This window comes from Peromyscus californicus, unplaced genomic scaffold (genome assembly GCF_007827085.1).
Source record: "Peromyscus californicus insignis strain IS unplaced genomic scaffold, ASM782708v3 Scaffold_7__1_contigs__length_154581171, whole genome shotgun sequence".
Taxonomy (NCBI): Eukaryota; Metazoa; Chordata; class Mammalia; order Rodentia; family Cricetidae; genus Peromyscus; species Peromyscus californicus.
This window is the reverse complement of record NW_026294595.1, coordinates 119,220,732-119,242,913: the sequence shown is the minus strand read 5'-3', so window position 1 is coordinate 119,242,913 and position 22,182 is coordinate 119,220,732. Positions and strand designations below refer to the sequence as shown.

General features: G+C 41.7%; 2 protein-coding genes across 6 annotated transcripts in view; one reads left to right on the top strand and one right to left on the bottom strand.

Annotated features, from left to right (window-relative positions):
- Nucleotides 1-214: 214 nt before the first annotated feature.
- Nucleotides 215-14,820, bottom strand: Polr3f (RNA polymerase III subunit F). The gene is made up of 9 exons (XM_052725966.1): nt 14,496-14,820; nt 13,175-13,292; nt 9,109-9,176; nt 8,210-8,277; nt 7,242-7,354; nt 4,968-5,111; nt 4,655-4,762; nt 3,147-3,338; nt 215-1,892 (listed from the first exon to the last, which is right to left on the bottom strand). The coding sequence occupies exons 1-9, from the start codon at nt 14,555-14,557 to the stop codon at nt 1,815-1,817; spliced, it is 951 nt and encodes a 316-aa protein (XP_052581926.1). The 5' UTR covers nt 14,558-14,820; the 3' UTR covers nt 215-1,814.
- Nucleotides 14,821-14,966: 146 nt separating this feature from the next.
- Nucleotides 14,967-22,182, top strand: part of Dzank1 (double zinc ribbon and ankyrin repeat domains 1) — a 63,987-nt gene continuing 56,771 nt past the window's right edge. For 2 of the 5 annotated variants that reach the window (XM_052725965.1, XM_052725964.1), the window contains exons 1-3: nt 14,968-15,138; nt 16,540-16,656; nt 18,664-18,817. In XM_052725965.1, coding sequence (XP_052581925.1) covers nt 16,548-16,656; nt 18,664-18,817 — 263 coding nt within the window. In that variant the 5' untranslated portion in view covers nt 14,968-15,138; nt 16,540-16,547. Of the gene's footprint in view, nt 15,139-16,539; nt 16,657-18,663; nt 18,818-22,182 lie in introns of all 5 variants that reach the window. The other 3 variants (XM_052725962.1, XM_052725961.1, XM_052725963.1) reach the window with 3 other exon arrangements.

The following is a 22,182-nucleotide window of genomic DNA, read 5'->3' as shown; positions in this document are numbered from 1 at the left end:
TTTCTCCCTTTTGTAACTCCCCTACATATCTAGTTTTCTAGTAAAATAACACTAGTGCTTATTTGATAAGCCAGGCAGATCCAGGAAGAGTAAACAGTTTATACCATGGGAGCCCCCACTAGAGGTGGAGGAGAAACCTGCATATTATATATAATTTAGCACTTAAAAAGAGCTGGTGTCATTAAATGCTTATTCCACAGAGCTGCTCATAGAATTCATCTGATAAAAATGATGACTTTATTGGTCCCATTATCTCAAGGTAACTCTAATAATGCTGTTCACTTAGAACACGGCCAAATGGTGGGAGAGCTCAGCCCCAAAGAAGAGTGGAGTGTTAAGACATTCAGTTGGCTCATGCTTTTGGCTTGTATAAAGAAACTTTGAAGACAAACAGTAAACTGGGCATAGTAGAGGCAGCCTTTAATCCCAGCACCCGGGAGGGAAAGGCAGGTAGATCTGTGAGTTCAAGGCCAGCCTAGTCTACAAAGTTCCAGGACCACACAGAAAAACCCTTGGAGGGAGGGAGGGAGAGGGAGGAAGAGGGAGAGAGAGAGAGGAAAAAAAAGAGACAGACAGGCACAGATTGAGAGAGACAGACAGAGAGAGAGAGAGAAAAAAAAAACAGCTAGTTTTAGTTTTAATTTAGTTGAAAGATTAGATACTATCTCTTCTATCTGCTTTAATAGAACACTGTAGATCAGTGGTTCCCAACCTCCCTAATGCTGTAACTCTTTAATACAATTCCTCATGTTGTGGTGACCCTCAACTGTAAAATTATTTTTGTTGCTACTTCAAAACTAATTTTGCTACTGTTATGAACTGTAATGTAAATATCTATGTTTTCTGAAGATCTCAGATGATCCCTTGAAAGGACTGTTAACCCCAAAGGGGCTGCAACCCATGGGCTGAGAACTGCAGCTAATGGTTTATCAAGAAAATACATCTAGTTATCATGATTCTAAGATGGGAAGTCCAGTGGGCTGGTAGATTTACTGTCTAACAAGGGCCTGCTTCCTTATTCTTTTCCCTGTGCTCTCGCATGATAGAGGGACAATGGAACACTTTGGGTATCTCCTATACAGGCCCTAATTCTACTCACGAGGACTCTACACTCACGATCTGTCACTTTCCAAAGGTTCTACTTATCACATTTCACATGGGGATCAGATTACAAAATTTGAATTTGATGCTGGTGGCAGAGGGTCATACTATAGGCATGAAGTAAGAATCTGGAAAAAATTCTGGCAAACAGTACAATTAAGCCATCAGAGAAATTTACAGCCTTAACAAAGGACTTGTGAGATTATCCCCTTTAGGATGGAGACATGTCCTGAACAACAGCATGTGGGAGCGAAGTCAGTGTGGCAGCATACTCCTCTGGAAGAGCACTGAGGAGAAGAGGAACCAACTGTGGGAAAGGGATGTTCCTTTCCCACACCACCTCCAATTTCTTCTCAATAAAACCCAAGAAACACAAACAGAAATGGTGGTAATAAGCCTGATGATGAGTGTCAATGAAGACCTGAAGAAGTAATTTATCCAGTACTTGTCAATGGAGGTTTGCTGGCTTCTTTTTCCTTGGTCTTCCAGAGCTTCAAGGTATTTTACTTACTGCAGAAGAGACTTCCCTATTCAACTTTATTAAACTTCATCTGCTTTGTGTTCTGTCTTCATAAATAAATATGTTTTCATAGCAGCAAGTCAGTATCCATCATTGAGAAGCATGCTTGCAAGGAAATTTGATGTTCCACCACGAATTATTTGCTCTCCAAGTAATTCATTTGCCAAATGTAAGTCAAATTCACAGCTCTCTACTAAAATTCGAGCCATTCTGTCATGTAAATACAATTAGATGGTGAAATCTCACCACCTTCATGGCAGTCATCAAAAACCTTAAAAAGAAACACACATAAAAAGTTTATATTCAAATTAAAGTTTTAAAATACCAAAACCCCACTGGTTTAAAGCAGTATTAAAAGAAAGAAAACACTCTTTGAAAGCGATTAGGACTATATTTAAGAGCACACTGTAACAGTGTCTACTCTGTGATCATAGTTAACTATAAGCTTTTTATTTTTAGTTAGTTTTTGTTTGTTTTTTGAGACAGGGTCTCAGTATGTAGCTCCAGCTGTCCTAGAACTTGCTATGTAGAACAGGCAGGCCTGAAACTCACAGAGATCTGCCTGCCTCTGTCTCCCAAGTGCTAGGATTAAAGGTGTGCACCATCCTGCCAGGCTTGGAGGTCAATTAATACAGCATAAAGGTGACCCCATCCACATGCCAACTGAGTCAAAGGCTATCAGTAGGTGCACAGGAGTGAAGGAAGTGAGTCCTATACTTATGGACAACTTAATTTGTACTAAATTGAAGGATGTTTCATGTTCAACTATCTTCGAAAGGTGCTAAGTAGAATTTCCAGGATGTTGGCTTTTGTCTAGAAGTTGAAACTGAGTCACAGAGAGCTTAGGGGTACAGACAAGGATTATCATAATGATAAGGCAGAGTAGCAGCCCAAGAATATAAATGCCACAAGGATAAGAAGTGCTTTTTGCTCTCTATAGCCTCAGGATGTCCAGCACAGTGTTCATAAACCACCTAGGAATGAATGAGTGAAAGTGCTAAGGCACGCTGGGAAAACATTATCTCCAAATTTACTCTAAGTGATATTTTCTGCTTAAGTCTAAGTTTTTCTGGGGGGAGGGTACTAGGGGTTCAAATCTGGGGTGAGAGGCCCTGTGTATACTAAGCATGTGTTCTGCCACCGAGTTACACTTAGCCTAAGTTCCCTCACTCTCTAGGGGAAATAATGCCACTAGCACCAAGGACATGGAAGGATTAGAGTAAGTTTGGCTCGTGGTAGCTTCTCAACAAATTTCACTTCCCTCCCTACAGAGGAGAAATAGTTAGTCCCAATAAAAATGTATCCATTTCAGGGTCAAGCACAGAAGGGTATGTCTCTACCCTGAATGTTCCAAGAAATAACGTAAGACCTATTCAATAATGATCTGTCCATCGGGAGTCTGTGGTGGTTTGAATAGCTCACGTGACACTTGTTGGTGAGAAGCCTGGTGTGCCTCTTGTTTTTTTTTATGTGGCATTTGCACACGGTGGTGATAAAAGCAGAAAGTGAAGCAGCTTTTACTTACAGGGCAGAGTCCACAGGGTGCCCGGACTAAGCCTGTAGGTGGGAGGATTGGGTTGACTGCCCTGTACAGTTTCATGTGTCCATCTACACTGCCAACAGTGCCTTCCTTTGCAGCAATGATAGTCATCTCCACTTTCCCATCATAAATGAGTGTGTTCAGGATGGTTTCAATGTCCTCCATGGACAACTCTACCTAGAAAGGAGGTATGTTAGAAAGCATGCATAAAGGACAAAGAAACATCCTTTCAGGAAGGTACTATAAACAGCAGTCACAGTGAGGCGGAGAAGCCATGTTCTGGGGAAGAGTACAGGAAGGCACAAAGAGAGCAAGTAACAGTCCACATCAGCACAAACCACTGAAATGCTAAGGACAGAAGTCTAACTTCATGCTGAGCCTCACACTGACTGATGGCCTCACCATTCTTAAAAATCAAGGCCGGGCGGTGGTGGCGCACGCCTTTAATCCCAGCACTCGGGAGGCAGAGCCAGGCAGATCTCTGTGAGTTCGAGGCCAGCCTGGGCTACCAAGTGAGTTCCAGGACAGGCGCAAAGCTACACAGAGAAACCCTGTCTCGAAAAACCAAAAAAAAAAAAAAAAAAAAAAAAAAAAAATCAAACCAAAACCTCAAAAGCCTTATGAGGTAAGATTCTTTTTGGCAAGAATTTGATGGAATGCGGGTAGGGGTTGGGACACGATGATACAACAACAAAACCACTAAAAAGGCTCAGTGGTAGAACATTTACTTAGTATGAGCCCTGGGTTCAATCCCTAGCATCACACAAAATCAAAATAACAACAAAGAGCCTACTCAAAACCAAAAACCCACAAAGAAGAAATCTCCCTCCCCAAGAATTCGATGGAGATTTATTTATTTATTTATTCCCCCCCCCCCCCCCCCCCCCCCCCCCCCCCCCCCCCCCCCGAAAGACAGGTTTCTCTGAGTAGTCCTGGCTGTCCTGGAACTCGTGCCTAGAACTCAGAGATCTACCTGCCTCTGCCTCCCAGTTGATGGAGAATCTTAAAATGTCTTAAAGCAGAGAGACACTTGAGCCATGAAATAATTCTAGTTCCTAGTTTTTTATCAGTGAGAAATCTGGGAACCAGGAAGTAAAAATGACTTGTGCAAATGCCACTCTGGCTTCTTTGCTGACCATGAAAACCATCAGTGTCCTTACGTAAAGGTCTTCAAAGGGTGCTGATGATACCATTTACATGTCATTAAGTAAGAGACTATCAATAAATGACACTAATGTTGTGGCAAGCTCAACTGTCACACAATCAAGAACTTATCAAGACAATTTGACTTTGGGTGGTGAACGTCGCTGCCAGGACTGTGTTCAGCCAGAGTCAGACCACCAGGAGGGCCTCTGCCTACTTTAGGACAGTGATTTTCCAAAGTGGGTTCAGCAGAATGTGTACTGAGATGGGGCTGGGTCAAATATACTGTAAGCTACAGCCTTGTGAGGAAGACTACACCTTATACGACAGTGTAGAAAGTAAGCTCTCACCTTACTGATGCCCAATTCACAGATGTACTTCCACACTTCATGTGATGAAGCAAATGAACTGTTTCTTTGAATCATTGGATTCTGTTTACTGTCTCTTGCTGTTTCTGCCTGTAAGGTTAGAACAAGAGACTCAAACAAGAATGCATGTTAGGGTTTTCTGAAGTTAACACATGTGCCACACCAACAGCAGCACATTGTTTAACAAAAATTCCCAATTTTAGCATTTTCGATCTTACAAAATACGATATACAAGAGTAAATCTTTCATGAAGCAGCTTTTTAAAGGGCCTGTGATGTTTCCTTAATGAACTCACCTTGGTTTGTAGGAATTTGAAACACTGTTGGTTAAGCACCTCAACAAATTCAGATTCAAAATCCTGGTCACTGTACCAGGCTCCACCAGTCACAGATCGGTCTGGTTGCAGGTTATAGAGCATATAAACCTTCTTTTTGGAGGCCTAGGAAAGAATATACACAGATCATTCGTTTATAACCTTTTCCAGAAACTAAACTTGCAAACTAAAGTTTATATGTTAGGACACTTTTAGATGTACAGATTGCTGCAAAGATAGCAGAGTTACAGAACTTGGACAGTCATCTAAAGTGAGGGCCACCTTTGGGGGAAGTGGACAGTGCCTCTAACCAAGTCAGAACTAGACTGAAGCTGGCACTGCCCACGGTTCTCTATGTACGGTAGGATCAGGAGCCTCAAGGGAAGGAAAAGAACACTGGTTCAGACATGGTGTGGTAGTTCAGTACATTTTCCTTTGTCTTTAGTTTTAGAGACACCATTCATTTCTACAAGGACTGAGGTTAGCCCCTATTCCTCCAACCCCTAGTGGTGTGATTTCCAAAATTCTGCCACATTTAGTTGTTTTTTAATTAAAAAAATCATTTACTAAATGTGTGTGAGATTTGTGTATATCTGTGCCTGTTACCCACAAAGGCTAGAAGAGGGTATCAGATCCCCTGGAATTGGAGTTACAGATGGTTGTGAGCTACCGTGTAAGTGCTAGGAATCAAACCTGAGTACTCTGGAAGAGCAGCCAGTGCTTCTAACTGTTAAGCCATGCCCAACCCCTTGTTTCTAGTTCTACATTCCACATTCCACTCTGGCACTCCCCCAATTTCTAAGTAACTTAAAAAGTTAAAAAATGATGCAGACAGCTGGGCATGGTGGCATACAAATGTAAATCCCAGCATTCAGGTGGTTAAGGCAGAAAAGAGCCTGCATTCAAGACCAGCCCTGGTTACATTACCAGACCTCTCTCTCAAAATAAAATAAAACAGTGCTATTGAGATTACTCTGAGGGCTGGAGAGATGGTTCAGAGGTTAAGAACACTGGCTGCTCTTCCAGAGGTCCTGAGTTCAATTCCCAGCAACCACATGATGGCTCACAACCATCTATAATGAGATCTGGTGCCCTCTTCTGGCATGTAGGCATACATGCAGGTAGAACATTGTATGCATAATAAATAAATACATCTTTAAAAAAAGATTACTCTGTCCTCTGTCTATAGGTTTCAACACATGCTTAACACTCATGTTATATACAATAGTTTAGCTGCCCCAAAACACTGCCTGTGCTTCATCTACTCAATTTTTCCTACGACCCTACTTCCAAGGTTGGCAAATGTTTGTGTTTTTACTGTCTTAACTTTCCTACAGTGTCACTTTGTTGGAATCACAATGTGCTGTCTTGTCAGCATGACTTTTTTTTTGGTTTTTTGAGACAGGGTTTTTCCATGTAGTTTTGGTGCCTATCCTGGATCTTGGTCTGTAGACCAGGCTGGCCTTGAACTCACAGAGATCGGCCTGGCTCTGACTCCCAAGTGCTGGGATTAAAGGCGTGCGCCACCACTGCCCAGCACATGGAGTGACGTTAATGCCTATTGCTTGGTATAAGAAGTCATGCTGGCCGGGCGGAGGTGGTGCACGCCTTTAGTTCCAGCACTCGGGAGGCAGAGACAGGCGGATCTCTGTGAGTTCGAGGCCAGTCTGGTCTACAGAGAGAGTTCCAGGACAGGCTCCAGAGCTACACAGAGAAACCCTGTCTCAAAACACCAAAAAAAAAAAAAAAAAAAAAAAAAAAAAAAAAAAGGAAAAAGATCACTCCATGTCTTCACAATAGGTCATCTTTTTATCACTGAATATTCCAGATATAGAGGGGAAAAAAAAGAAAAGAAAAGGAAACCACAAACATGGTGTAGAAACACAGGACTTGGTTTCTTTCTCTGACTTGGTTATTAAATGTAATCCAAGCCCAGAGCAGTAGGTGCCATGGCCCAATCAATAGACACTTGCTGAGTAAGATAACGTGAGTTATCTCACACAACACGAAAACTAGGAAAATACTCAGGGCTCCAGACTTCCTTACTGCAGAAAATAGCACGAAGTTTGGCACAGGCGCGACACCAAGAGGGCAGCAGGCCACAGTCTCAGGTCAGCATGACAGGAACTCAATTTGTAGTCCTTTTAAAACATTTGTCTTAAATCCAGCCTGAGTTAAAGACTGAAAGGCTGAAAACACAGGGGAAGAGCTTATTTAAGTGACTATGCAGGGAAACCCAGAAGGCCAACTACTCACTGCTACAGACTTCACGGCTTTGATAAGCTTTTTGCTTTCCAAATTCTTGAGAATTTTGTTGATCTCCGTTAATGGCAAGTTACTTTTGTATCGAATATCTCTGCTCCATATTCCTGTAAGACAGTAGGAAAGCTGACAGCACATCCTTTAACACAACGTTTTATAATTGTTTTCAGAAACTTAAGAGCCTGACGACAAAAAAAGAAAAAAAAAAAAGATAAAGAAACAAAAGTACAAGTCAGTAACCAGGTGTACGTTTTATATTCTGACTGGAAATTTCTTGGAATCTCAGTGTGTTTTTTTCTTTGACTGGGCCTCACTATGCAGCCCTGGCTGGCCTGGAACTTGCTGCACAGATCAGGCTGGCCATGAACTCAGAGATCCACCTGCCTCTGCCTCCCGAGTCCTAGGATAAAGGGGTGCCTCATTACCTAGCGGGACATCTTCTAAAAAATATATAACAAGATCCTTTTTTGTAATGGAAAGAAAAACATATGAATGCTGTTGAATTAACTTGCATTCTAGCTCTCATCCAATCTTTTACCTAATCTCAACTGTCTGACAGTTTCACCTAAGACTGTAAAAGTGAAAAAAAGGAACTTAAAGTTAGATTGGGGTTATCTGCCATCTCCAACCAACAAAAAACAACATTCTATTCTATAAAACAGAAAAAAATAAGGTTGTGGTTCTTACATTCACTAAATACCCGTTGTGGGAAGTAATGAGCTTTCTTTCAAAGAAAGAAAGTTGTACATGCAGAATGAGAATATGTAGAAAACATACGTGCTTAGCTGCATGTGACAGGGCATGCCTGCAATCCCACCACTTAGGAAGACGAGGCAAGAAGGTAAGAAGGCATGAAAGCCTGGTCTACATTGTGGGATCCTCTCTTTAAAAATAAAATATATAGAACAAGAAAAACACTTTAAGTCTAGACCTAGACAATGCATCATCCTTCATATGCTCACCTTTATTCCCTGCATCCTCTATGATTTGGTAGACTAGTTTTTCTTGGTTATCAGACCCCTTCATTTTACTGCAGGGAATAAAGCAGAATTAAAAAAATATGGGCTGTGTTATCATATGCAAAACTACTTAAGTTAATCAGCAGACAAAGCTACCACACTGACTTATTTAGCAAAAGAAGGGCTTACCTTAAAAAGAATGAAGATAGAGCTGTGTGTACTAACATGAAAAGATGTTCACAGTACAATAAGTGAAAAAAAAAAGTTACAGAACAGTATGGATGGCATGATCCAGTTTTTGGGTTTGTTTTTTTTTTAAAGAAAGAAAGAGATAATATATAAATATATAATCATCTATGTCTATCTAGGAGAAATTACCAAGAATAGTTACTCTGGGAAATGGAAACACAGGACAGAGAGCAGGGATGGTATGAGTTTACATCAGTTTTTGTTTTCTTATTTTGAGGCAGGGTCTTTTGAAGTATAGCCTAAACCATCTTCCACCTCATGATCCTTCTGCCTCTGCCCCCCAAGTGTCAGGATTATAGGTGTGCACCACCACACTTTGCTACATTATGTACAGACGGACAGACAGACACACACATACACAACATTGACACACATTAATATATATATATATTGTACACACACACACACACACACACACACACACACACACACACACACACACAATTTATTTGAGACAGTCTCACATAGCTCAGGCTGGCCCTGAACTTGCTATGTAGCTAAGGATGGCATTAAACTTTCTGCCCTACTTCCCAAGTCCTGAGATATGGGTGTGTGCCACAATACCTGTTACTATGTTAGCTTTTTTTCTAATACATACATTATTTTTATAATAATCAAAATTTCTTAAAATTAAAAAATAGGTGCTTACTTACCCAGCATTCTGAGAGTCCTTTATTCTATATAAGAGGCCCGTATTACTCCTTAAAAGATCCAACTGACCCTAAAGTGTTTTAAAATAGGAAACTGTAATCAATCACTCTGGAAATACATTAATTCTGATTGTAAGTGTTAATACAGTTTTAAATGTGTCTATTACACAGACTAAACTATTCTGTCTCTCCCATTTGTCAGTTCTTCATCTGAGACCAAGAATTTTGCCTACACATCACAAACAAGGGATCTTAAAAAACTTAACTATCTCAAGGTATTTCAAGTTGGAGATACTAACAATGCACCAAATGCTACCTTGGCTTGGTTATTTGGCCAGGGCATAAACAACGTTTTAATGAATATGTTATTTTGTTTGTTTGTTTGTTTGTTTTGGTTGTGGCTTTTCAAGACAGGGTTTCTCTGTGTAACAGTCCTGGCTGTCCTGGAACTCGCTTTGTAGACAAAGCTTGCCTTGAACTCACTGAGACCCTTCTGCCTTTGTCTCCCAAGTGCTGGGATTAAAGGCGTGCACCACCGCCTGGCATACACCGGTATTTTGCAGCATGTATGTCTGTGAGTCATGTGTATACAATGCCCATGGAGGCCAGAGAAGGCACTGGATCCCTGGAACTGGAGTTAGAGCCAGGTGTGCGCCATCATGTATATGGGTAGTGGGAATCAAACTCAAGTCCTCTGTAAGAGCAGCAAGTGCTCTTAACCCTGGGAGCTGAAGAGATGGCTCAGCACTTAAGAGCACTTGCTGCTCACTGGGGTTCAGTTCTCTGCACCCACATGGCAGCTTACAACAGCGTTGTGACTTCAGTTCCAGGGAATCCAGTGCCCCGTTCTAGCCTTTGTGGGTACCAGGCATGCATGCAGTGCACAGACAATACATAGAGGCAAAACACTCACACACATTAAATAAAAATAAATCTTTTTTTAAAAGCTTTTTTAGGATAATTGATAAAAATCCATATTGAAATTCAAGTAAGTCCAAATTATATAAAATATGAGTAATTTTAATTAAAATACAATTCGTATTAATAAAAATTCAGTCCAGATAAAGTATAAACATGAATCTTCAACAGCACACTAAAAGTTAAACTATAGTGTTATTAGTGACATTTACTAAAACGTACAATTTTAATTCTGTGGTAGAATTAGGCAGAAAGGTCAGCCAATGAACAAAAGGCCTTTAGTGGTGGTATTTTATATAATGAAGCAAAGTAAAATAAAGCATATTCTACCATGCTTCTTAACCTCCTTGGGTCTGGTCTAACATTTGGAGAATCCAGATGTGTGCACCTCTGGACTTGCAGCAGTTATAGGAAACTATAACCAAGAGGGGGCCTTACTGTGTGTTAAGACTATAAACAGTTTACATACTATACAAACTGCAACACCCTACCTCCTTCCCCAATTCGCCAAATAGCAAAATGGGATCACAAAACTCAATTCAGAAGTTTCCTTCTGTCATTTATTCAGCCTATTCTAGTCACTTACTAAACACCTGTACTGTACCATTGTTAAGATAGCTGCTTAAGGTGACAATTTGCTGATATAATTATAGGACTGAGGATTGAACACAGAACATCATGCAAGCTAGGTGAGTGTTCTACCACTGAGCTACACCCCCAGGCCAAAACAAATCCTAAAAGGGAAGCACAAAGATGACTGCTGTTGAGTATTATTTCAAGGTGTGTTACTTTTGTTTATGTTGCATTTGTTTAACTCTGTGAAGCTGTGTTACTGTGCCTGTGTAAAACACCTGATGGTCTAATAAAGAACTGGCCAACAGCAAGGCAGGAGAAAGGATAGATGGGGCTGGCAGACAGAGAGAAGATATAGAAGGAGAAATATGAGAGAAAGAGAAAAGAGCCAGAGAAGGAGGACGCTAGGGGCCAGCCACCGAGCTACACAGCCAGCCATGGAATAAGAGTAAGATTTACAGAAGTAAGAGAACAAGAAGAGCCCAGAGGCACATGGTAGATGGGATAATTTAAGGAAAGCTGGCAAGAATAAGCCAAGCTAAGGCTGGGCATTCATAATTAAGAATAAGCCTGAATGTGTGATTTACTTGGGGGCTGGGTGGCAGGCCCCCCAAAAGAGAAAAGAGCATAAACCAACAATAGATGACTTCGACACTATCTGGTTGGCATTAAGAGAGAAACAACAAGGGTGGATGCACACTCAGAGAAATGACTGTGGCCAACCTGGGGACTCCAGGTAGCTTCCTGGAGACAGCAACAGAGCTGAGTCCTGAAGGACAAGGAGTCATTCTACACAGAAAAAGGAAGCCCAGAAATCTCCAACACTTCTTTCTCCTTGGGTGGAAACAGAAGTCACTAGCCCACTGCTTGTTTTTTTACTAATAAAATTTTATCAGAAAAAGCCACACCCATCTGTTTACACATCACTGTTCATGGCTCAAGGCTGCTTCTTGTTAAAATGACAAGTGATACAGTTGTGACAGAAACCAGATGGGTCACAAAGGATATTTTATTTACCAGTTCATAGGGAAAGTTTGCCAAATTCTCATCTCAAAAGGTGAAGGCAAAGGCTTCACAAGAGGTTCATCTATCCCTAAAGTCTCCCTATCTAGAGCCTTTAGACGTAAGACAAGGCTAGAAGTTTCAAAGTTTTAAGGACTCCTTTAACTAACTGCTAATAATACAAAACTGAAATGCATAAGAAAAGAGAATTTAATGGCTTGAGAAAGGAGAGCAACACAAGCAGATTTAAAGCACAGCTGGGGCAGTACTTGGTGGGGTATTTTTCCAAAGTTAGAGGAGGACAGGCATTAGGGCTCCAGGTTCTTGGGTTTCACTGAAAAATCCACTGCACTGTCTCTGGAAGCTGAGGCTGTACTTCTTCCCAAAGGCCTTCCTGCTCTTGAAAAGCTCAGAGTGACACTGTGACACTCAATGAATAGGCTATGTGATAACCCACAGAAAAATCACAGTGGAAATAGTTTATAGGGAATGGCTAAGTGCTAGCAGCAGAAAGCAAAAGAAGGTTGCTGTGGGATGGTCAGTATGTCACATGTGTTGCTGATTGGTCAATGAATAAATCACTGATTGGTCAGTGGCCAGGCAGGAAGTATAGATGGGACTAACAGAGAGGAGAATTGAGAGAACAGGAAGCTGGGTGAGAGAGACACTGCCAGCCGCCACCATGACAAGCCGCTTGTGAAGATGCCGGTAAGCCACGAGCCACGTGGCAAGGTATAGATTTATAGAAATGGATTAATTTAAGCTGTAAGAACAGTTAGCAAGAAGCCTGCCACGGCCATACAGTTTGTAACCAATATAAGTCTCTGTGTTCACTTGGTCAGGTCTGAGTGGCTGTGGGACTGGCGGGTGAGAGAGATTTGTCCTGACCGTGGGCCAGGCAGGAAAACTCTAGCTACAGAAGGTGAAAACAGACTACACCCATGTGTGCTTTTGTATTAAGTTAATAACACCGTTATAACAGAATTGCACATAGTTTCTTCATCTTGTCAAATGGCACATAATTATTTTTCTCCCTCAGTTCAGACAGTCTAGTCTTTTCCCTGGCTTGGAATCAAGTCACAGTTTTAGGCTTTACAATTAGTGTACTGCTTCACTAAAAAGAGGCTTATCATGCATTAGTTCATGTGATTATGGTGGGTGAGAACTATTGTAATCTACCTCCTGCAAGAGAGAGCCTCAAGAAGGCCAGTGGCACAGATCAATGAGATAGATGTGCTGCATTAGCCTTAGAGATTGAAAGTCAATGTGTAGCTGGAATCTGAAGGCCTAAGAACAAAGAGTGGTGAAGACAGAAGATTGGTACTGGAACTCAAAGTAGGTCTGGAGTAAATTCCCCTGTCCTCCATCTATGTGTTCTACTTAGGGTGATACTAGATTGAATGGTACCCACTCACTTTCTATTCTCAGTTCAGCAATTCAAATACTACCATATTCCAAAACATCCCAGAAACAGCATAGAGCCAGATATCTAGGAATCTCACCTCCCTTATGTGACAGAAAGCAATGGAAATCATAATATATAACAGATTACATGAATTAGTTGAATTCACCTTACCATGGACAACAGTCTATTGATGGCCACTGCTCGTTGTTGGGCTTCTATGTGAGGCATTTCATTTTGAATTACTTGATCTGTGATTCCATGAGGGAACTGGTGGCATAATTCTATAATTCTAGGAATAAAGGTATTAGACATTGGGAATCTCCGCTCTGGTCTCACTCCCCCATTCCAAACCCCGCCCCTCAGAAATCCAAGGGTTGGATCCTCCCCCGGAAATGCTCAAGAACACATCTACAGGGTTTTTAAGATTTGGTCCCTAGACCTGCCTAGATTCCTCTCCTGATATCTTCCCCCAGGATCACCCCCGGGGTACTTTGCTCATTAAACCTGCACTTTTTTTTTTTTTTTTTTTTTTGGTTTTTCGAGACAGGGTTTCCCTGTGTAGCTTTGCGCCTTTCCTGGAACTCACTTGGTAGCCCAGGCTGGCCTCGAACTCACAGAGATCCGCCTGGCTCTGCCTCCCGAGTGCTGGGATTAAAGGCGTGCGCCACCACCGCCCAACTTAAACCTGCACTTTTAATTTGGCCTGATCTGATTTACTGCATCAGCGGAGAAACCCAGTATCGGGGTACTGAAACCTTTCATTAATGATTTATGTTTGCTTGTTTCAAAAGGCAAATGAGGGAGATACATTATGGTTAGATATTAAAGCTGAAACCTCAGTGCTATCAATGGAAATAAGTACAACAGAGTGAAGCCATTGGGTCTGTCGGCTGAAGGCAAATGTGGAATTTGGGGGCGGGGGTGTGATATGGTGATTCACAACTGGAGTCTGTTTGCTAAATTATCTCTTCCAAACAAATTCAAATATCGCCTTTGGAGTAATAAACTTATTATCCACAACCGTTGCGAAAGTTGCTGTCTTTTACCTACGTTATAACCTAAAAATATCTGTTCGCTCTGGAGAAGTATTAGCTTTAAGGTCTCACTGAACCTATTTGGCTCAATGATGCTTTGTAATCAACAAATTGAAGCCTGAGTTGGCCCAAAGGTTCCCTTCCTTTGGCCACCGAGCAATCCTAAAATGGAACATGAATTCGAACATGCCCAAGTACTACGGGGAAAATGCAGATCTCTTTTCAGGCACTAGCCACTGTCAGGTTCCAAGTATGTCCTTACTACTATAACAGAATTCTGGCGAAGCCAGTTACATAAGGTTCCAAGCTGTCACGTTGCTCTTCCTAGTCGGGAGGGGGGCGCCAGAACCTAGCAATTCGGCTCCTGCGTGCTCACCCAGCCTGCTCCGGCCACTCCCCGGGACTGCGAGAGAAGGGGTCCGGCTGCCCACCCAGGGTCGGGAACCTAGCTGCATTACCTGTTTTCTATTTCTACCGGATCCGCGTCCGGCGGCTGCACCTTCACCTTCACCTCAGCCATTAGGGCGGTTTCCGAGACTAGAGAAAAAGTTGCCCCGGGGAGCGCGCTGCAAGTCCCGGGGACCGGCAGAGGCGCGCGCCGGGCGGGAGAGGGGCCTTCTTTGTCCGGTCGCGCCGGCCTTCTTCGTCGGTAGGCTTGGGGCGTCCGTGCTGCGCCTGCTCCGCTCTGCTCAGCAGTGTCGCCACAGATTCCCCTTTCTGCTGTCCCGAATTTCAGTGCCTGTCGGACTAAAGGCTCGGTCCCCCGTACGCTGAATAGGGGCGCACCCTTTCACGCCCTTCCAGCCGCTGAGAAGGCATATTCTTGGACGCCTACAGCAAAGCCCCTCAGACAGAGCTGGGGGCGGGTACCAGACAGTCTGGGCAGCCAGAGACAAGGGCGGGGCTGGTTGCTAGGCAGTCGATTTCCCTGCCAATCATCTGCTCGTCTCCCGGTGGGCGGGGCGCGAGCTGCAGCGTCTGTGGTAACCCAAGCTGCAGCGGAGGAGCAGTCGTGAGGCGTTAGAGACTAGACACCCACCCGGTTGGCGGCGGCTAAGGTGCGTCGGGGGTCCTTATCTCTGTCCTTGAGGCTGGAGGAAGGTGAGTAAGAGGGCCTCACGCATTCGGTTGGGAGGGATCCAGGCGTTTCTAACTGCGTAGCAAAGCCGAGGGCTTGACGAGGCTCCGGGTCCTGGTCTGGGCAGCGAGGAGATGGTCCAGGTGAAGGATGTTGGGGGATGCTGGTGGCATGACACTGACAGCAGGCTGCAGTTTGGACCTAGCGAATCAGCCTTCTCCATTTCCTTCGCATGAGATGCGTTGACCACCCCAGCCTTCCAAGGGCAGCTAATAGCTAACCGTGAGCAAATAAACTGTGTTTATTTAGATTCTAGTTTTCGGCTATCTTTATTTTAATTGCCTCTCACTCGAAAGGAAATGTGAATATAGGCAAATCCCTCTACCTCCAGCCTCATTTCCTAAGGTTGAATTACCCGTAGTTTTTATTTTTGGCCCTCAAACTGGAAATTAATCTTTTAAATCTAATTATCCCATTTTCCAGAACAAGGTATGTCAAAACGCAAAGATGTTCAGAGCAACGTTATCAGAATTCCAATTACCAATCTCAAAAAAAAAAAAAAAAGCCTCACCATCGAACAACAAATTGTTGCATGAAAAACTGTAAAAATGAGGGTGAAAATGTTGATTATAAAAGTAGGATGAATATGTAACATTATAACTGAATGATTATTTAGCCATAATTGAAAGAGTGATGCAAGGTGTAAATGCTGTGCCAAGATGGCTCCTCTCAACCTCAGAGAAAAGACCCATAACCCCCTCCTCCGCGCTCCCCCCCCCCCCCCCCGTCGTGGTAGTTATTTACAAGACAGTGGAGCGAATAGGAAACGGTGTTTGTTGATTTATATCTACGTCACCTTCCTTTCTATTGAGAGCTGATGCTCTGCAGTCTTTGCAGCTTTCGGATACGCAATATACTGCAACAGAAAAGGTGAGGCTGCGGGGCTTAGTGCGTCTTTTGAAAGCTGGCTCTAAATAATTCGTGCTACAGGCAAAGCTATTTGCTCCCTTTATGTAATGAGCTGCCTTGAAGTCAGGAGAGTGAGTGTGCATGTGTGCACTAGCTGAAGGCGGTGAAGAGTGAATGATCTTGAAGGAACCGACGTCAGAATATTAATGGTGGATTCTGTACTGCCTCACTCAATTAATCTGCCCATTTAAAATGGCTCCAATCTCCTATCGAATTCATCTGGGCGCCTGTATTAGATGTAAAGCATTTAAGTGACTATCCAGTAGCAGATATACAGCTGGAATGTAATAATCATTTCATTAATTAAATGGGGCATTATCAGTAGGTGGCATATTAATGATGTTCTCTTTAAGTTTTATTGGCTTGCTGCATTTTTGAAAATGGTACTCTGTAGTTTTTGTGTTCAGATATAGGTTCATGATGGAATTCTTAATCTAATTTTTTTCCGGTATAAGGAGAAAACATGACTGCTGGTTCAGTGTGTGCCCCTCAGATCATACCACTGCGAGTGCCTCAGCCTGGAAAAGCTAACCATGAAATTGATACCAATACTCTTTTGGAAATGAAATCTGGTAGGAATCACATGTATTTTGAATTGTTAAAAAAAATAGCATTGTCATACTCTGTATTCATGTGTTGCTGATTGATGTCTTTGTATGTTTTCTATATTGGGGCTTTAGAAGTTTCTAAATCTTCTACAAATTGAAAGGGTTGTTCTTTGATGGTTTGAATGTGTTTGTTTTCTTGTGAGACAGGATCTTACTATGTAGCCCAAATAAACCTTGAACTCAATATATATAGTTCAGGTAGACATGAATTTGTAACAATCCTCCTGTCTCTGCCTCCCACATTACAGGTGTGTACCACCACACCAGTTTGAATAGTATATATTTAAATAAAATGAATAGGTTGCTAGTTGCAACACCCTCTTGACTCACCTAAGTCAAGGTAAGCTATCCAGTTGTGTCCCCAACCTTTCTCAGGATGCTTATTACTTTCCTGGGATAATAAATTTGACCCAGAAATACAAATTTTCCAGTATAAAGGGTTAGAGATTGAATTTCAGTTTGACAATCCCTATGACCTTAAGCATATCACTTAGTTTTTCTGAGTGACTGTGTCGTCATGGTAAGCTGGTGATAATCATATCTACAACCTGTGGAGCCATTGTGAGGACTAAGTAAGTTGTTGTATACTGGTATATATCATTGACATATTGAGTTGGTATATGTGAGGTACACAAGATTTATCATATAATAAAATAAATTTTAGCGAGGTGGTGGTGGTGCACACCTTTAAATTCCAGCACTCAGAAGGCAAAGGCAGGTGAATCTCTGTGAATATGAGCCAGTCTGATCTACAGAGCGAGTTCTAGAACAGCCAAGGCTACACAGAGAACCCTTTCTCAAAAAAAAAAACCAAATAAATAAATCTTAACTATTACAGAAACAAGGTATTAGTAGTAGTATTTAATATTAAATAATATTTAATATTAAATCTGTTTATCTATGCATATAATCTATGTAAATAAGTTTTATAGTAAGACATATGAACAATATTTGTATTAAAAGACTTTTAGATTCCAATTACATATGTATCTATTTAATTTGGATAGTTTAAATGTATAAAAATATTTATCTGCATTTGTAGAGCTACCTCTGGGCTCCCTAGTTCAAGATTTCCAAGATAAGATACATATTATGCTATTACTTTTTTTATCTGAGAGGATAACATGTTTAATAATTTAAACATATGGGCTTATGACTCTTAGAAGAAGTAAGACTACTATTGGAATGTGATGATATGGATGATAAGATAGATAGATAGGTAGGTATGTAGATAGATAGATAGATAGATAGATAGATAGATAGATAGATAGATAGATAGAGACAGACAGACAGACAGACAGGCAGACAGGCAGAGAGCACAGTGGTTCAAGATCATGGGCTGTGTACTCAGCCTAGCAGAGTAAACCACACATCATAAACATATAGCTCTGCAAATTTTGTGTGTATTAGGCTGTTCAAAGCTACTGCCATTTCAACTTGGAGGTCCTTAGTCACTTTCTTTTTCTTAAATCTTCAGTTTTCTTTTTCCTACTTCCATTTTCTTTCTTAAGAATAGTTTTACTTTTATTTTATGTGTATGGGTGTTTTGCCTACATGTTGCCAGTGTACCACATGCCTGCCTGGTACCTACTGAGGCCAGAAGAGGGCATTAGAGATACCTTGCTTCTGGAGTTACAGAGTTGTGAGCCACCATGTGAGCACTGGAAATCCTTTGTTATTTAGCACGTTCATTAGTCTCTCAGGTACTCAGTTTCCATCTATAAAATGGGTACAAATTAGGACCTACCTCATACAGGAGTATAGATGAATAGATGAAGTGAATTCATTCATGCAAAGTACTGTGTTAGCACAGACAACAGAATCATTCTTTTGCTCTGTGTGTGTGTGTGTGTGTGTGTGTGTGTGTGTGTGTGTGTGTGTGTGTGTATGTCCTTTTTTAAAGAGATTATACTTATACAGGGCCTTGTTATTTCAGTGTTAATTATGATTATCCTGTTCTGGATTTTTCAGACACCCCAGATGTCAACATATATTACACCCTGGATGGCAGCAAACCTGACTTCCTAAAGAAAGTTGGTTCTGGTGAAAACAATACATTTAAGTATATAAAACCCATTACACTGCCTGATGGAAAAATACAAGTTAAAGCTGTTGCCGTCTCTAAGTAAGTTAAGAACATGGTAGGCAAACAAGTATGATAGAATCACATATATATATTATATATATATAATATATATATATAATATATATATGTTTGTTTGTTTGTTATTTTTTTTTTTGTTTCTCTATATAGCCCTGACTGTCCTGGAACTCTCTCTCTGTAGACCAGGCTGCCCTTGAACTCAGAGATCTACTTGCCTCTGCTTCCTGAGTGCTGGGATTAAAGGTGTATGCCATCATTCCCAGCTACATTATGTTCTAATTTTATTTGTTTCTTCTTGGGAGAATCAGTGTGTTAGAAGGACACTAAAGAAAAAGTTATGCTAATTTCAGTATATATATTATTTGTATTTTATTGAGTTGTAAAGTCCATAAATCATAAGCATATAACTCAATACATGTTGCATATATTAATAATATTTTTATTTCAGATTCCACACTGGAGTTCTGGGGAGGAAGAGCTTTCTAAAGAGCGTCCTTTGGCTCTGAGGAAAGTGCTGTTTAGTGGATGGTTCTTTCATTCCCTAGGATGGGACATCATTCTTTGTTTCATTTTGTATTGACTTCATTGATGTTCAAAGCTCTTGCCATTTCAACTTGGAAGCCATGAGTCACTTTCTTTTTCCTAAATCTTTCTTTTCCTACTCCCATTTTCTTTATTTATTTCCTACTTTATTTCCTACTCCCATTTATTTATTTATTTAGGCTTTTGGGGACAGGGTTTCTCTGTGTAACAGCCCTAACTGTCCTGAAAACCACTCTGTAGACCAGGCTGGCCTCGAACTCACAGAGATCTCCCTGCCTCTGTCTCCTGAGTGCTGGGATTAAAGGCATGGGTTACCATGCCCAGCCATGATTATTTTCTTATTGATATATTTTTTTTTAACATTTACTTACTGGGTGGGGAACAGAGAATTTCATATCAGAGTATGGAAAGAGCAGAGTTGGATGAGAAGGGCAAAGAACTTGGGAATATGCCAGGAAAGGGAGGGTGTTGTCAAGGGTTGGTGGCCACACGAACAGTCAAATCCCAGTGTCCACTCACCCTCTGCTTCCTCAAAAGCCTCCTTGTGGTCGGCAGCATCCTGTCTCACCATCGTGTTTTGTCACGTGTTGGCAGTGATTGTGCAGTCTTCCTTTCTCTACCACTGACCTTACTTAGGGGTCACAATATATCCATCCAAGTCTGGAACTAAGGATGATATTTTGTGACAAAGTAGTAGATCTGAACAGCATTTACTCACCGCAGATGGGGAACAAAACACAGACAGAAGTAAAGATGCTCCCAAAGCCCAGCTTGATGAAACAGTGGGTTTTGTTGGGTTACTTACAAGAACGTGTGTCGGGGGTTGGGGGGGTTGATGGGGGTACAAACAAGAACAGAAATGACTCAAAGATGGCTGCATCACCGAAAACCTGCCCAGCATGAGTGACAGCCCACGAAAGTTGGAACCCTGGAGCACACTCACAACCAACTTGCAGGCAGCTTGATATGTCAAAGAATGTGTCTTCCAGGCAGCTCCACTGGCCTCTGCCTCGTCCAGGTGGTTTAGCTGGTCTGAGCCTCTTTTAGGCAGCTCTGCTTATCTGAGACTATCTCCCAGCAGTCCTTACTTCTTACCTAAGCTTGGGGAAGGAGGAACCTAGTAAATCTAGTTCATTTGGGGCACTTCTGAAGCTACTGAATTCTTTACTTCCTGAGTTTTATCATGTGCCCTGCAGGATGGGATTTTTCACCTTCCTTTAAAACATTCTGAGTCTCAACAAGCTTCCCTCCAAGTTAGAATGTTTAATCTCAGAGGAACTTGCTACACAATTCCACTGTGAACTTTCAGAGCAAGTGTTTAGGGGCTCAGATTCCTCTGAGAATAATTATTTTCTTCAGTAGACTCATGAAGGACCCCCAGTTTTGCAACCAAGGTTGATAAAGCAAACATAAGTAGGTTACCAGAATATTTCACAGGCCCGATCTGTAGCTCCTTGAAATATACATACATACACACATACATATGTATGTATAGCCTAACATATTAAATATTTTAAATATATATTTTAAGGAGATATGTATCAACTTGATATACATACATGCATATACATATCAACTTCCTAGCTGGAGGCCTTGATTCAAGCTTGTTGTATACAGACCCTGTTCAGGAGGCATCACAATGCAGAGATCTGAATGCCATGTGCACAGACTGCAAAGGCAGGGAAAAACTCTGGTCCAAGTCACTGAGGTGTCTAAGAAGACAGGACTTGGAAACTTAGAGTTACCTTTGTGTTAATATGACCAAGATACCTGAGAAAAATTGAAAAAGGAGGACTTAATTTGAGTCGGTTTCAGAGGTGTCAACCCAATCACCATGGGAAGGGAGTAGGAGGAAAGAGAAGATTACATGATAGCCATCAGGAAGCAAAGAAAAAGAACACGGGAATACAGGAAGGGGTCAGGGCAAGATGTGGTCTCTATGGACATGCCTCCTGGTGACCTGCCTACTCCAGTAAGGCACCTCCTGTTGTTCACTGTTTCCCAACAATGCCATCATAGTATGAATTCATCAAAGGAATGATCTACCAATTAAGTCAAGACACAGCATACAGACATTCCCAGAGTGTGCCTTGCTAATCCTTTAGGCCTTTCTAAAGCCAATTAAGTTGACAAGATTATCACCACAGAGATTTGAAGATGTTAATCCTACTTAATCATTTAGTCAGTGTGACCTTAATTGTGCAGCTCTCTGGCTTTCCTATATCTGTTAGTCCTCATTTCTGAGATTACTGGAACTTCAGAGCTGCTTCAACTCTTAGAATTCAAGAGTTTGTGCCTGGGGGAATAAAATGTGCCTGGACCCCCAGATATAGTGGCAGTAGACATAGGCAGAACTCTGGAGCTCATTGGTCACCAGCATAGCTGAATAAATGAACCCTGGGTTCAGTGAGAGCCTCTTCTTAAAAAAAACAGTGGAGGCTGTGCTTGGTGGCTCATACCTTTAATCTCCTCACTTGGGAGGCAGAGGCAGGTGGATCTCTAAGTTTGAGGTCAGCCTGGTCAACAGAGTGAGTTCCAGGACAGCCACAGCCAAAGTTCCACAGAAAAACCCTGTCTCAAAAAACTATAGATAGATAGATAGATAGATAGATAGATAGATAGATAGATAGATAGATAGATAGATAGATAGATAGATAGGTAGATAGATAGATAGATAGATAGATAGATAGATAGATAGATAGATAGATAGATAGATAGATAGATAGATAGGAGAGCTGGGGACAGTGGCTCAATGGATAAAGATGCTTGTGGCACAAGTGTGATGTTCTGAGTTCAACCTCCAGAATCAAAAGCTGATACATGTGATACATCTTTATCCCAGC

Excerpts from the sequence above, each read along its gene's own strand:
- Polr3f (XM_052725966.1), bottom strand. The coding sequence starts at position 14,557 with ATGGCTGAGGTGAAGGTGAAGGTGCAGCCGCCGGACGCGGATCCGGTA. Across the intron at positions 8,278-9,108 it reads AAGGACTCTCAGAATGCTGG|TAAAATGAAGGGGTCTGATA; the intron begins GTAAGTAAGCAC and ends TATTCCCTGCAG. Across the intron at positions 3,339-4,654 it reads GTGAATTGGGCATCAGTAAG|GTAGAGTTGTCCATGGAGGA; the intron begins GTGAGAGCTTAC and ends CCTCCTTTCTAG.